General features: G+C 40.2%; 1 protein-coding gene across 1 annotated transcript in view; it reads left to right on the top strand.

Moving 5' to 3' along the window:
• Positions 1-15,728, top strand: part of hydin (HYDIN axonemal central pair apparatus protein) — a 175,648-nt gene that overhangs the window by 43,407 nt on the left and 116,513 nt on the right. Inside the window, exons 15-19 of the mRNA XM_061722806.1 lie at positions 2,095-2,230; positions 3,672-3,836; positions 4,958-5,110; positions 13,193-13,431; positions 15,053-15,335. Coding sequence (XP_061578790.1) covers positions 2,095-2,230; positions 3,672-3,836; positions 4,958-5,110; positions 13,193-13,431; positions 15,053-15,335 — 976 coding nt within the window. The remainder of the gene's footprint in view (positions 1-2,094; positions 2,231-3,671; positions 3,837-4,957; positions 5,111-13,192; positions 13,432-15,052; positions 15,336-15,728) is intronic.

Raw genomic sequence — 15,728 nt, 5'->3', positions numbered from 1 at the left:
GAAAATCACCTTAATTCCACACATTAAAAACCAACAACAGACATTATTCTAACATTTTTTCAGTGTTTTTTGTTTTCCCTTGTGCTGTGAACTTGATTTGAATTGACTGAATGATAATGAATCACTATCATTTTGCCCCATAAAATTGACTATAATTTCTTCACCAAAATGATTGCTGCTGGTAAAAATTGTCTTGACCTAAACCTTTGTGATATTAGATCACCGTGTAAATGACTATATTATGTTTACTATGGAACCAGACTAATCAAAAGGTTTATAATGTCAGTGAGACACTGTGTTGAATGTGTATACCAATATGAGGAATCGTATCACATATCATATCACACCCGTGATATCACAACCGCTGCTGGCACAGACTGAGATGCTCCTTAACCTTTACTGAAATCTAGACATACATTGATGCAGCAGGCTTATTTCAATGCCCCTGAGTAATTCTCCACATTGACATAAATGCAGCACGATCACTAATGCTAATGCAGAAAGAGGCAGTGAATGCATGAACACTGTCCTGGTTATAAAACCTGAACTCACAAAACAGTTCAAATATGCCGTTCCCTCTGTATTAATGGGTTCATTTTGAAATCCCAATATGTCACTGCAGTCAGAATGGCATTTTTATTTTACTTCATCATTCTACCTCCCAAAGGGATTAATAAAGTTGTCTGAATCTGAATCTGAAATGCTGAGACAAAAGCTCAATATGCAATCTCAAGCCAGGTTTGCTGACAATATAAAAACATTGACAATACATACATACATACATAGAAAAACGTTTGGATGGACTAATTGAGGCAAATGAGGTGAAATAAATGAATGATGTTGAAATAATGATGAAGTAGGTGATGTCTAGAAGTATTTGTAACATGGATTGTAATGTGAGAGTTGAAGGTGCACAGTTGGGCAGAGCATTCCAGAAACCTTTTTTTGAATGAAATCTGTGCTTTCTGCTCCAAATTACACACAAAAAGGACAAGAGTAGGTAATTATAATTCTTGGGTGGGAGAGTTCTGAGACCAAATGCCACTGGTGAACTTAGTATGCAGGTCTGTCGTCAAACATTTCAAATGTGGACAATGGCCAGATGAATCAGTATTGCACTGTGTTCCAGGTCAACAACAACAAGTACCGTCCAGACTTTAAACAGCAATACGGCCGATACCCGGGTCCAGGGTTGGATGGAGTTGTACCAATGTCCTTAGCAAAGCTATTCATGTTAGAAAAATATTCATTCAAACATATATAGAAACAGTGCTCATCCTGCTATTAAGACGTTACCTAGCAACTCAGTCTGTTTGTTTTTTCTTTAATGATTGATTGATTCACACAAGTATGCCAAAGTATGGAGGTAGATTTATTTCTTAATTATTCAATCAAAAAAAAGATTGCTTTAATCAAAAAATATATTTTCAATACATTTTTTACTTCAATCAGAAAAATGTTTTTCAATCAAAAAAAAAGTGTTTGAATGCAAAACAATATTTGAGACTCAAGAAAATGCATTTGAAGACTGTTTTTCTTTGATTGGAAATTATTTCTTTGATAGAAGTGAAGTTTTTTAGTTTGAAGCAACTTTTTTGATTGAAGTAGTGTTGTTTTGTGTTTGGGCCATATTATGGGTAGGACATTTGTGTCTTTATCATTTAATCAAAAAAGAAGTTGCTTCAAAAAAAAAATATTTTCAATCAAAAAAAATAACTTCAATAAAAAAAACACTTTTTCAATCAAAGAAAAAAAGTGTTTGAATGCAAAAAATATTCGAGACTCAAAAAATTACATTTGAACACTTTTTTTGGATTGAAAATATTTTCTCGATTTGAGGTGATTTTTTTTTTTGATTGAAGTCAAAAAAGTTTTGAAGTATTTTTTTTTAATTGAATAATTAAGAAACAAATCTACCTCCATACATCTCTGCCATCACTATCGTTGTAAATGTATTAAAGACAGTTCTTTAATGAGTGACATGTACCAGTAATGCTTGTGTTTTCATACAATTACTGTTCAAATCACTGCTGAACCTCACTATTGTCTGTTCCTCTCTCTGATCCATTCTTTGGCCCTTGTTTCTGTTACTAGGTGTGTTGTGCCTGAGATAACGGTGGAACCCTCACAGTTGGACTTTCAAAGGTGCTACCTGGGTCTGCGGTATGAAGGTCGGGTGCGGCTCACCAACCGTGGTAATCTGCCTGCCTGCTACGGCGTGCTTGATCAGGCAAGTTCATTATCTCGCTACATTTGTTTGCACTTATAGCATACATTTATGATTTATGTAACAGCAGACATATTAAAAAGGGACAAACCATCAAGCCCTGTGTTTTGTTGAATGAGGTGCAGGTAAATGACATGACAATGGACATTAATATTTGTCCACGAGTCCAGTTTCCTGATATTTATATTTACTTAATTTCTACGCCGGGGAAATACACGAAGCAAAGCTTGAAGGCTTACAAAAGTCTTGACGCTTGGTCCGACTTCAAGGCAGGATTTGTTGTAGAAATTAAAGTGATGAGGACACTGAACTTTATGATTTGACCGTTTAACGTTAGCTACCCGAAAATCCAACATTACCTGATACAAAATGGGAACCACAAATCCAGGTTTCGGTGTCTGGAATCCAGTTGTTTCTGTGAATTGCAGCGATCCATTTGTCGCTCTTAAACTTATTTTTCAGCAGTCTGTAAAATGATAACTCTGATTTCTTGCTAAACCTATGAGTAGAGTCGATCGCACAACCGCTCTTTCCCATTTTAGATGTTTTCCAGTTGCTCAAACTGAAAGTTTACGCTGACACTCAGTCTTTCTGACACTCAGTCGGCGTAACCTGCTGTGACATCATGTGCATTCCCTCTATTAAAGTTCTGGAGTGACCCATTCAGAAATGGGGCTTTCTCTGGACAGACATGAAAATGGCAGTGAACAATTTAGACAAAATAGGACATGTCTGTTTGGACGAACAGAATCTGCCCGGTATGTAGGAATATTCCCACAGAAGTTCAGGGCTGCCATTGTTGCTAAAGATTCTACAACTAATGAGGATGGAAGGGGTCCGAGTACAGTAGCTATGGAAAGTAGATTTACTTTCCCCAATGATTTTACAAATCATTCCCAAAAGTCTATTTTTTATTTTCTATTATTGCAGGTTTGTATTTTTTGAGAGAAAAATATTTCAATATGTGTCTCTTTCTTGCCTGGCAGCAGTCATTAACTGAATGTTTACAAAATACTAATCCTCTCTTTCTCTCCAGCTTTATGATTACTTTACACTATAAAGAACTGCTTTATTCACTCTCCTAAATTGCCAAAATTGTTTCTACAAAAAAAAGTCAAAAATGAATATACACTACAACAAAACATCCAAATGAGTTTCCCTAAATTGTTTTAGTTAGTCAACCAAAGCATCTCTTGCTTGTCCTGACTGAGACATTCAACATGTGTTTTTCATCACAAAAAATCACTTTGGAAATTAAGACAGTGAGTCTTTTGTCTTGGATAATGTTTGAGATTTGATACATTTCTTTTCAAATCAGCTTGTTTGTTTGTTTGTTTGTTTGTTTGTTTTTCATTGTCAGGTTACTAAGCCTTAACAAGTATGTTTTCATCTGATCCTGGCTCTGTAAGTGCATTCTAACATCTACCGGTGTTATTTCTTTCAGGAACATGACGAGAGTTGGTCTGAGTGTTTTGGCTGTCCTGTCCCCAGAGGAGTGATCCAGCCGGACTCGTCAGCGGAGCTTCCTCTGGTCCTGGTCACCAACACTGTCGGGAGGCGCCGTCATACTCTCCGTATCGCTGTGTTTGGCAGCGTCCACGAGCCTCTGGTCCGTCACTTAAAGAGACAATATCTACACGCAATCGACACACTATCGGTGCATCTGAAATGCCAGACTGAACAGTATATACTAAAAAGTATACTTCAGTTCGGTGCACTTTTGAGTAAATATGAGTAGTATGCATTCATTGGGACGTACTACTCAGAGCCACACGGCACTTCCTGCCGTCGGGAGGGGGAGTTGTTACCATGGTAACAGCAGCACTTCCTGCTATTGGGAGGGGGAGTTGTTACCATGGTAACAACTCCTGTCACAGCAGCAGTAGCAGCTGTTACCATGGTAACAACAGCAGTAGCAGCACCGCTCCGCTCTTTCCTGTTTATCCTGGCCCAAACAAGATGACATTATATAATATTATAATATACCAATATTATAATATTAATATTGTATAATAATATTATTATACTTAATATTATACTTATGACATACAGGACTGTCTCAGAAAATTAGAATATTGTGATAAAGTTCTTTATTTTCTGTAATGCAATTAAAAAAACAAAAATGTCCTACATTCTGGATTCATAACAAATCGACTGAAATATTGCAAGCCTTTTATTATTTTAATATTGTTGATTATGGTTTACAGTTTAAGATTAAGATTCCCAGAATATTCTAATATTTTGAGATAGGATATTTGAGTTTTCTTAAACTGTAAACCATGATCAGCAATATTAAAATAATAAAAGGCTTGCAATATTTCAGTTGATTTGTAATGAATCAAGAATGTATGACATTTTTGCATTACAGAAAATAAAGAACTTTATCACAATATTCAAATTTTCTGAGACAGTCTTGTAAACGTATCTGCCCAGCACGTTAGCAACCAAACACCGCTGCATTGCATTGTGAGAAGTTTCTGCTTAACTAGTGTCCATCAATCCATACTAATACATTTCTCCAGAATGAGTATGGATAGTACATACTATTGAGTATGTACTAATGTTTCGGTGGCACTAAAAATTCTCACATACTGTTTTTGCTACTCATTAGGGTGGAAGTAGGGGATTTCGGACGCAGCTTATGTGTATATCAGAAAACAGGCAGATTGTATATCATTTTTAATTGGTAAATTCTGCTCTCTAATAGTCATTTTTTGGATTCTGTTTAAGGAGGTGGAGCTGTTAGTAACTGGGCAGGGACCAATAGTTGATGTTCCGAGCACAGAGCTGCACTTCAGCAAGATTCCAGTTCTAACAGACGTCATGAGAACCGTGCAGCTGTTCAACCAGTCACCCATTCCTGCCCACTTTACCGCTCGCATGGTGAGAACTCCCACATTCAAACACACCCACAAGTCAAAACACACACGCTTCTCTGCTGTCAGGCAAGGCAAGTTTATTTGTACAGCACAATTCAACACAAGGTCATTCAAAGTACTTTACATCAACATTACAAGTAGCAAGACACAATTAAAACATAAATAACAAATGAAATGAAATAAAATTATAAGAAAAGAGGTAAAATAATAAAAAGCACAAGTTGTTAAAGGTAGGGGCAGTTTGTTCCACCGGTGAGGAGCAGAATAACTGAACGCTGCCTCACCTTGCTTGGTTCTGGTTCTGGAACCACAACAAACCAGATCCAGATGAATCTCAGGGGTCTGGGAGCTTCATAGGAACTAACAGATCCAGATGAACCTCAGGGGTCTGGGAGCTTCATAGGAACTAACAGATCGAGCATGTATTTTGGTCCAAGACTTTTCCGGTCTTTGTAGACCAGCAGTAAGATTTTAAACTCTATCCTTTGACTCACTGGAAGCCAGTGTAGTGATTTCATGACCGGTGTAATGTTTCCTGGTGTAATATGGTCCAGTTTCCTGGTGTATTATGGTCCAGTTTCCTGGTGTAATATGGTCCAGTTTCCTGGTGTAATGTGGTCCAGTGTCCTGGTGTAATATGGTCCAGTTTCCTGGTGTAATATGGTCCAGTTTCCTGGTGTAATGTGGTCCAGTTTCCTGGTGTAATATGGTCCAGTTTCCTGGTGTAATATGGTCCAGTTTCCTGGTGTAATATGGTCCAGTTTCCTGGTGTAATGTGGTCCAGTTTCCTGGTGTAATGTGGTCCAGTTTCCTGGTGTAATGTGGTCCAGTTTCCTGGTGTAATGTGGTCCAGTTTCCTGGTGTAATGTGGTCCAGTTTCCTGGTGTAATATAGTCCAGATTCCTGGTGTTATATAGTCCAGTTTCCTGGTGTAATGTGGTCCAGTTTCCTGGTGTAATATGGTCCAGTTTCCTGGTGTAATATGGTCCAGTTTCCTGGTGTAATGTGGTCCAGTTTCCTGGTGTAATATGGTCCAGTTTCCTGGTGTAATATGGTCCAGTTTCCTGGTGTTATATAGTCCAGTTTCCTGGTGTAATGTGGTCCAGTTTCCTGGTGTAATATGGTCCAGTTTCCTGGTGTAATATGGTCCAGTTTCCTGGTGTAATATGGTCTAGTTTCCTGGTGTAATATGGTCCAGTTTCCTGGTGTAATTTGGTCCAGTTTCCTGGTGTAATATGGTCCAGTTTCCTGGTGTAATATGGTCCAGTTTCCTGGTGTAATATGGTCCAGTTTCCTGGTGTAATATGGTCCAGTTTCCTGGTGTAATATGGTCCAGTTTCCTGGTGTAATATGGTCCAGTTTCCTGGTGTAATATGGTCCAGTTTCCTGGTGTAATATGGTCCAGTTTCCTGGTGTAATGTGGTCCAGTTTCCTGGTGTAATATGGTCCAGTTTCCTGGTGTAATATGGTCCAGTTTCCTGGTGTAATGTGGTCCAGTTTCCTGGTGTAATGTGGTCCAGTTTCCTGGTGTAATGTGGTCCAGTTTCCTGGTGTAATATGGTCCAGTTTCCTGGTGTAATATGGTCCAGTTTCCTGGTGTAATATGGTCCAGTTTCCTGGTGTAATGTGGTCCAGTTTCCTGGTGTAATATGGTCCAGTTTCCTGGTGTAATGTGGTCCAGTTTCCTGGTGTAATGTGGTCCAGTTTCCTGGTGTAATATGGTCCAGTTTCCTGGTGTATTGTGGTCCAGTTTCCTGGTGTAATATGGTCCAGTTTCCTGGTGTAATGTGGTCCAGTTTCCTGGTGTAATGTGGTCCAGTTTCCTGGTGTAATGTGGTCCAGTTTCCTGGTGTAATGTGGTCCAGTTTCCTGGTGTAATATGGTCCAGTTTCCTGGTGTAATGTGGTCCAGTTTCCTGGTGTAATATGGTCCAGTTTCCTGGTGTAATGTGGTCCAGTTTCCTGGTGTAATGTGGTCCAGTTTCCTGGTGTAATGTGGTCCAGTTTCCTGGTGTAATGTGGTCCAGTTTCCTGGTGTAATGTGGTCCAGTTTCCTGGTGTAATATGGTCCAGTTTCCTGGTGTAATGTGGTCCAGTTTCCTGGTGTAATGTGGTCCAGTTTCCTGGTGTAATATGGTCCAGTTTCCTGGTGTAATATGGTCCAGTTTCCTGGTGTAATGTGGTCCAGTTTCCTGGTGTAATATGGTCCAGTTTCCTGGTGTAATGTGGTCCAGTTTCCTGGTGTAATGTGGTCCAGTTTCCTGGTGTAATGTGGTCCAGTTTCCTGGTGTAATGTGGTCCAGTTTCCTGGTGTAATATAGTCCAGATTCCTGGTGTTATATAGTCCAGTTTCCTGGTGTAATGTGGTCCAGTTTCCTGGTGTAATATGGTCCAGTTTCCTGGTGTAATATGGTCCAGTTTCCTGGTGTAATGTGGTCCAGTTTCCTGGTGTAATATGGTCCAGTTTCCTGGTGTAATATGGTCCAGTTTCCTGGTGTTATATAGTCCAGTTTCCTGGTGTAATGTGGTCCAGTTTCCTGGTGTAATATGGTCCAGTTTCCTGGTGTAATATGGTCCAGTTTCCTGGTGTAATATGGTCTAGTTTCCTGGTGTAATATGGTCCAGTTTCCTGGTGTAATTTGGTCCAGTTTCCTGGTGTAATATGGTCCAGTTTCCTGGTGTAATATGGTCCAGTTTCCTGGTGTAATATGGTCCAGTTTCCTGGTGTAATATGGTCCAGTTTCCTGGTGTAATATGGTCCAGTTTCCTGGTGTAATATGGTCCAGTTTCCTGGTGTAATATGGTCCAGTTTCCTGGTGTAATATGGTCCAGTTTCCTGGTGTAATGTGGTCCAGTTTCCTGGTGTAATATGGTCCAGTTTCCTGGTGTAATATGGTCCAGTTTCCTGGTGTAATGTGGTCCAGTTTCCTGGTGTAATGTGGTCCAGTTTCCTGGTGTAATGTGGTCCAGTTTCCTGGTGTAATATGGTCCAGTTTCCTGGTGTAATATGGTCCAGTTTCCTGGTGTAATATGGTCCAGTTTCCTGGTGTAATGTGGTCCAGTTTCCTGGTGTAATATGGTCCAGTTTCCTGGTGTAATGTGGTCCAGTTTCCTGGTGTAATGTGGTCCAGTTTCCTGGTGTAATATGGTCCAGTTTCCTGGTGTATTGTGGTCCAGTTTCCTGGTGTAATATGGTCCAGTTTCCTGGTGTAATGTGGTCCAGTTTCCTGGTGTAATGTGGTCCAGTTTCCTGGTGTAATGTGGTCCAGTTTCCTGGTGTAATGTGGTCCAGTTTCCTGGTGTAATATGGTCCAGTTTCCTGGTGTAATGTGGTCCAGTTTCCTGGTGTAATATGGTCCAGTTTCCTGGTGTAATGTGGTCCAGTTTCCTGGTGTAATGTGGTCCAGTTTCCTGGTGTAATGTGGTCCAGTTTCCTGGTGTAATGTGGTCCAGTTTCCTGGTGTAATGTGGTCCAGTTTCCTGGTGTAATATGGTCCAGTTTCCTGGTGTAATGTGGTCCAGTTTCCTGGTGTAATGTGGTCCAGTTTCCTGGTGTAATATGGTCCAGTTTCCTGGTGTAATATGGTCCAGTTTCCTGGTGTAATGTGGTCCAGTTTCCTGGTGTAATATGGTCCAGTTTCCTGGTGTAATGTGGTCCAGTTTCCTGGTGTAATATGGTCCAGTTTCCTGGTGTAATATGGTCCAGTTTCCTGGTGTAATATGGTCCAGTTTCCTGGTGTAATATGGTCCAGTTTCCTGGTGTAATGTGGTCCAGTTTCCTGGTGTAATGTGGTCCAGTTTCCTGGTGTAATATGGTCCAGTTTCCTGGTGTAACATGGTCCAGTTTCCTGGTGTAACATGGTCCAGTTTCCTGGTGTAATGTGGCCCAGTTTCCTGGTGTAATATGGTCCAGTTTCCTGGTGTAATATGGTCCAGTTTCCTGGTGTAATATGGTCCAGTTTCCTGGTGTAATATGGTCCAGTTTCCTGGTGTAATATGGTCCAGTTTCCTGGTGTAATGTGGTCCAGTTTCCTGGTGTAATGTGGTCCAGTTTCCTGGTGTAATATGTTTCCTGGTGTAATGTGGTCCAGTTTCCTGGTGTAATATGTTTCCTGGTGTAATATGGTCCAGTTTCCTGGTGTAATATGGTCCAGTTTCCTGGTGTAATATGGTCCAGTTTCCTGGTGTAATATGGTCCAGTTTCCTGGTGTAATGTGGTCCAGTTTCCTGGTGTAATATGGTCCAGTTTCCTGGTGTAATATGGTCCAGTTTCCTGGTGTAATGTGGTCCAGTTTCCTGGTGTAATATGGTCCAGTTTCCTGGTGTAATATGGTCCAGTTTCCTGGTGTAATATGGTCCAGTTTCCTGGTGTAATGTGGTCCAGTTTCCTGGTGTAATATGGTCCAGTTTCCTGGTGTAATGTGGTCCAGTTTCCTGGTGTAATGTGGTCCAGTTTCCTGGTGTAATGTGGTCCAGTTTCCTGGTGTAATGTGGTCCAGTTTCCTGGTGTAATGTGGTCCAGTTTCCTGGTGTAATATGGTCCAGTTTCCTGGTGTAATATGGTCCAGTTTCCTGGTGTAATATGGTCCAGTTTCCTGGTGTAATTTGGTCCAGTTTCCTGGTGTAATATGGTCCAGTTTCCTGGTGTAATATGGTCCAGTTTCCTGGTGTAATATGGTCCAGTTTCCTGGTGTAATATGGTCCAGTTTCCTGGTGTAATATGGTCCAGTTTCCTGGTGTAATATGGTCCAGTTTCCTGGTGTAATATGGTCCAGTTTCCTGGTGTAATATGGTCCAGTTTCCTGGTGTAATGTGGTCCAGTTTCCTGGTGTAATATGGTCCAGTTTCCTGGTGTAATATGGTCCAGTTTCCTGGTGTAATGTGGTCCAGTTTCCTGGTGTAATGTGGTCCAGTTTCCTGGTGTAATGTGGTCCAGTTTCCTGGTGTAATGTGGTCCAGTTTCCTGGTGTAATGTGGTCCAGTTTCCTGGTGTAATATGGTCCAGTTTCCTGGTGTAATATGGTCCAGTTTCCTGGTGTAATATGGTCCAGTTTCCTGGTGTAATGTGGTCCAGTTTCCTGGTGTAATGTGGTCCAGTTTCCTGGTGTAATGTGGTCCAGTTTCCTGGTGTAATGTGGTCCAGTTTCCTGGTGTAATGTGGTCCAGTTTCCTGGTGTAATATGGTCCAGTTTCCTGGTGTAATGTGGTCCAGTTTCCTGGTGTAATGTGGTCCAGTTTCCTGGTGTAATATGGACCAGTTTCCTGGTGTAATATGGTCCAGTTTCCTGGTGTAATGTGGTCCAGTTTCCTGGTGTAATATGGTCCAGTTTCCTGGTTTAATATGGTCCAGTTTCCTGGTGTAATGTGGTCCAGTTTCCTGGTGTAATATGGTCCAGTTTCCTGGTGTAATATGGTCCAGTTTCCTGGTGTAATATGGTCCAGTTTCCTGGTGTAATGTGGTCCAGTTTCCTGGTGTAATGTGGTCCAGTTTCCTGGTGTAATGTGGTCCAGTTTCCTGGTGTAATATGGTCCAATTTCCTGGTGTAACATGGTCCAGTTTCCTGGTGTAATATGGTCCAGTTTCCTGGTGTAATATGGTCCAGTTTCCTGGTGTAATATGGTCCAGTTTCCTGGTGTAACATGGTCCAGTTTCCTGGTGTAATATGGCCCAGTTTCCTGGTGTAATATGGTCCAGTTTCCTGGTGTAATATGGTCCAGTTTCCTGGTGTAATATGGTCCAGTTTCCTGGTGTAATATGGTCCAGTTTCCTGGTGTAATGTGGTCCAGTTTCCTGGTGTAATGTGGTCCAGTTTCCTGGTGTAATGTGGTCCAGTTTCCTGGTGTAATATGTTTCCTGGTGTAATGTGGTCCAGTTTCCTGGTGTAATATGTTTCCTGGTGTAATATGGTCCAGTTTCCTGGTGTAATATGGTCCAGTTTCCTGGTGTAATATGGTCCAGTTTCCTGGTGTAATATGGTCCAGTTTCCTGGTTTAATATGGTCCAGTTTCCTGGTGTAATGTGGTCCAGTTTCCTGGTGTAATATGGTCCAGTTTCCTGGTGTAATGTGGTCCAGTTTCCTGGTGTAATATGGTCTAGTTTCCTGGTGTAATGTGGTCCAGTTTCCTGGTGTAATATGGTCCAGTTTCCTGGTGTAATGTGGTCCAGTTTCCTGGTGTAATATGGTCCAGTTTCCTGGTGTAATATGGTCCAGTTTCCTGGTGTAATGTGGTCCAGTTTCCTGGTGTAATGTGGTCCAGTTTCCTGGTGTAATATGGTCCAGTTTCCTGGTGTAATGTGGTCCAGTTTCCTGGTGTTATATGGTCTAGTTTCCTGGTGTAATGTGGTCCAGTTTCCTGGTGTAATATGGTCCAGTTTCCTGGTGTAATATGGTCCAGTTTCCTGGTGTAATGTGGTCCAGTTTCCTGGTGTAATGTGGTCCAGTTTCCTGGTGTAATGTGGTCCAGTTTCCTGGTGTAATATGGTCCAGTTTCCTGGTGTAATGTGGTCCAGTTTCCTGGTGTAATGTGGTCCAGTTTCCTGGTGTTTGTAAGGATTCTCCAGCGTTCTGGATCAGCTGCAGTTGCCTAAGATTTCTGGCTTGACATGGAACCAAGGTGTGCAATCCAGTAAGCACATTTGAAACATGGTCCTGTTTATATCAAGGATGTATTTTTTCTTGACTGGAAAATGTCCTGCAGGGAACCACTGTTCTTATTTTATCTGCAGGATCTTATTCTGCACTGAAATGTTGATTTGATTATACAAATATTGGCTTTAAACATCAATCTCTCAAGGCCCTTTGTAGGTTAAATCTCAAAGCTTGTGTAGCACAGTTGGAGGAAAGTGCCCCCTCAAGGGAAATATTCTCATACATCACGTTTCAGTCATGAAATTGGCTACTACATTGCAATAACTCAAAATCTTACCAGGAATATTTGTCTTATTTCTAGTTAAAATGTCTAATTTTTTGTCAAAAAATCTCATTACACTTATAACAAGACTCATCACTGGTAAAATAACTTATTTCACAATTTTCACCTGTTTCAAGTAAATTTTCACTTGAAATAAGTAGAAAAATCTGCCAGTGGGACAAGATTTATCTTCTCATTACAAGCAAAAAAATCTTGTTGCACTGGCAGTTTTTCTACTTATTTTAAGTGAAAATATACAGGACTGTCTCAGAAAATTAGAATATTGTGATAAAGTTCTTTATTTTCTGTAATGCAATTAAAAAAAACAAAAATGTCCTACATTCTGGATTCATTACAAATCAACTGAAATATCGCAAGCCTTTTATTATTTTAATATTGCTGATTATGGTTTACAGTTTAAGATTAAGATTCCTAGAATATTAAACATTTTTGAGATAGGATATTTGAGTTTTCTTGAACTGTAAGCCATGATCAGCAATATTAAAATAATAAAAGTCTTGCAATATTTCAGTTGATTTGTAATGAATCCAGAATGTATGACATTTTTGCATTACAGAAAATAAAGGACTTTATCACAATATTCACATTTTCTGAGACAATCCTGTACTTGAAACAGGTGAAAATTGTTGTTTTTTCCAGTGATGAGTCTTGTTTTAAGTGTAATGAGATTTTTTTTTACTAAAAATTAGAAATTTTAACTAGAAATAAGACAAATATTCTTGTTAAAGGAGCATGAGGCAGGATTGAGGCAGGATTTATGAAAAAAAATTGTATACGTTTTAAGTTTTCTAGTCTAATATCAGATGAAGCGTTCCAAACCAAAAAGAATGATTCCTCTAGTGTATCTCTCCGTTGCCTTGAACAGACTGTGTGCTGCAAAATGTGCTGCAATTCTGGGCCCGAATTTCCCGCGCTGTCCTGCGGATGTGACGTCACATGACGCTGCATGCACGTTCTCCCCGTTCTCCCGTGCCGGCTTCACTGTTGGCTACAGTACCCCCAACGGCCGTCGTGGCCAAGGTGGCGCTAATGAGTCTCATTTCTTAAAGGAGCCTCATGCTCCTTTAAGAGGTTTTGCAGTGTAGACCTCTAGGTCGGCATCCCATTGTAACACTTGTACTCATCATGTTCCAATGGTGTTTTTGTTTCCTCAGAGCTGCAGAAAGTCCTTTTGGCGCGTTGAGCCCAGTGAGGGAGAGGTTCCTCCCAGGAGCGAGCTGGAGCTGAAGGTCGTGGCTCACCTGAAGGACACACTTCCGTTTGAGGAGAAGCTAAAGATATCGTTTCAGGACAGTCGCTCGTTCACCGTCCATCTCTCAGCCACCGGTACCGGCACGACGATCGTCAGTGACAAACCTCTCGGGCCCACCCTGGATCTCGGCACCCATTTCAGGTAAAAGAAAAAACACAAAACAGAAATGATGGGACTCCAATGGATCAAATATTTGATTTGATGATTTTATTTCGAACATGCATGATTAAAAGAGTACAAAGAAGTGAAAAAACAGAATACATATATATATATATATGTATGCAGAGCCGCCGCAAGGGGTGTGCGAACCGTGCGACCGCACGGGGCCTCGCGCCCCAAGGGGCCTCGCGCTATGGGCCGTTTTTGAAAAAAAAAAAAAAAAACATTTTTTTTTTTTTTTTCGTTTTTTGTTTTCGTTTTTTCCCTTATAAATATCAACAGTCACATTCCATTACAGACCTAAATGTGTACTAGTCTGTGCATATCAATAAAATATATGTGCAATGATGACGCGTGTCTGTTGTTCAATACAACTGATCAGACCAAGCGCAGACACAAGCTGCTCTGATCCAGACGGTGGAGTTGGAACAAACTGTCACACAATGTCGAGAGAACGAGACAGATTCAGGAAATTTCCATCAGGGGATGAAAAAAGAAAAAAACTAAAGAAAATGGAAGAGTTTAATGCCTCTCTGAAAGGCTCGTTTGATAAATTTGTCACAAAAATCACCAATCCGACCAGGTCTCAAGCAGCCGTGGGGCCCCGCGTCGAGGCAAGTCAAATGATGATGAGGCAGGGGAAGGTATCCAGTATTTTGCTAATTGGAGAGTTAAAATTGCGCATATAGACACCCGATCCGACCCAAAAAACACGCGCGAGGGCCCCCCCGAGCCATTTCGCACAGGGCCTCGCAAATCTCCCAGACGGCTCTGTATGTATATATATATATATATATATATATTTTTTTATTTTTTTTATTTCAATAACTGTTCTATACAGTGATATAATACTATACTATACTATATATAATTATGTGAATATATAAATATAGTCAAAAGCAAATCAAGGCAAACAAAAGAAAACAAAACAAACGCATTAAGCAGTATTTAGTTGTGGTACTATGTATGTATGTACTAATAGAAGTAATTATAATTCATAGTATTACATTATCATTACTTTACTAGAATACTACAATATAATAGAGAACAATAGACAGCAATGGTATAACAATATACTTGATTAACTATATAAGAGTAGATATGCTATATACACTGGTTCATATATTTACCTCCAATTATATACATAAAAATTACTATAAATCTATATATCTACATATCTACATATAACTATAAATCAGTATATATTAATAAAGATATAGATACACAAATACTGTACGTATAATACAACTCAATATATCCATATACATACCTACATATAACATATCTATATCCATAATATACGTCTATATATCTACATATATTAATAAATCTACATATCTACAGGTTTATTCGCATCTGTAATTTAAATAGAATGTTTCTTTGTATCTTTTTTTAAATGGTGACATGTTTTGACTTTGTTTTAGCTCCATGTTCAGGCTGTTCCACAGTTTCACTCCATATAAGTCACTGTTAACACTCTTATTATGATTTAGAAAAATTGTGATGACTGAAATGCAGCCTTGACAATCCAACTCTTCTCTGTCTGCTTTATGTATTTATGTATTTATGTCTTTATGTACTTCTATGCATTCTGTGTAATCAGCCACGGGTCGTGCCGGTTCCTCTTCACGCTGACTAACCGAGGCCAGCGGATACAGCGGATGTTCTGGAAGTTTGACAGCTCTCTGGTCTCCACAAAAAAGCCCAAACGGGGCACCTTCCTCCCCCCCATCTCCACCCCCCGGCACAGGGACGTGGTTGGCCGCGGTTGTTGCGTCCCCGTCCCCAAGCAGAAGCCGGTGTTCTCCATCAGTCCCTGTCGGGTGGAGCTGCTTCCAGGCGGCTCCGTTGCCATGGTGATGACAGCAGCTTCAGATTCACCCCAGGTGATTTTCTGTGCTGTCACAATTTAAAGGGAAGCTCAGAATTGGACATTCATAACTGGTGCATATCCATTAGAGCAGGGGTCTTCAACCGGGGGTCCTCGAAAATAGTTTTTGAGTTAAAAAAAATAAAAAATAAATAATATATAGGCAATACATTTGCAATACATACGTTAACAACATGAGAAAGGGCAAATATGCTGCTTTATACCAATGTTTATTCAACTTTCCACAAAAAAAGCTTTTAACCTGAATGTAACATTCCTTCATAAATACAAACACAATGTCGTCCCAACTTTACACTTGCAAAGACTAACTTAAGATTCCTTGTTTTTTTAAGCAGCTCAATGTAAAACAATGAACCATATGCATCACAAACATTGTACAAGAAGTGTA

The sequence above is a fragment of the Cololabis saira genome, chromosome 5 (genome assembly GCF_033807715.1).
Source record: "Cololabis saira isolate AMF1-May2022 chromosome 5, fColSai1.1, whole genome shotgun sequence".
Lineage (NCBI taxonomy): Eukaryota > Metazoa > Chordata > Actinopteri > Beloniformes > Belonidae > Cololabis > Cololabis saira.
Note: the sequence above shows the minus strand (reverse complement) of the source record. Positions and strands in the feature narration are given on the sequence as shown.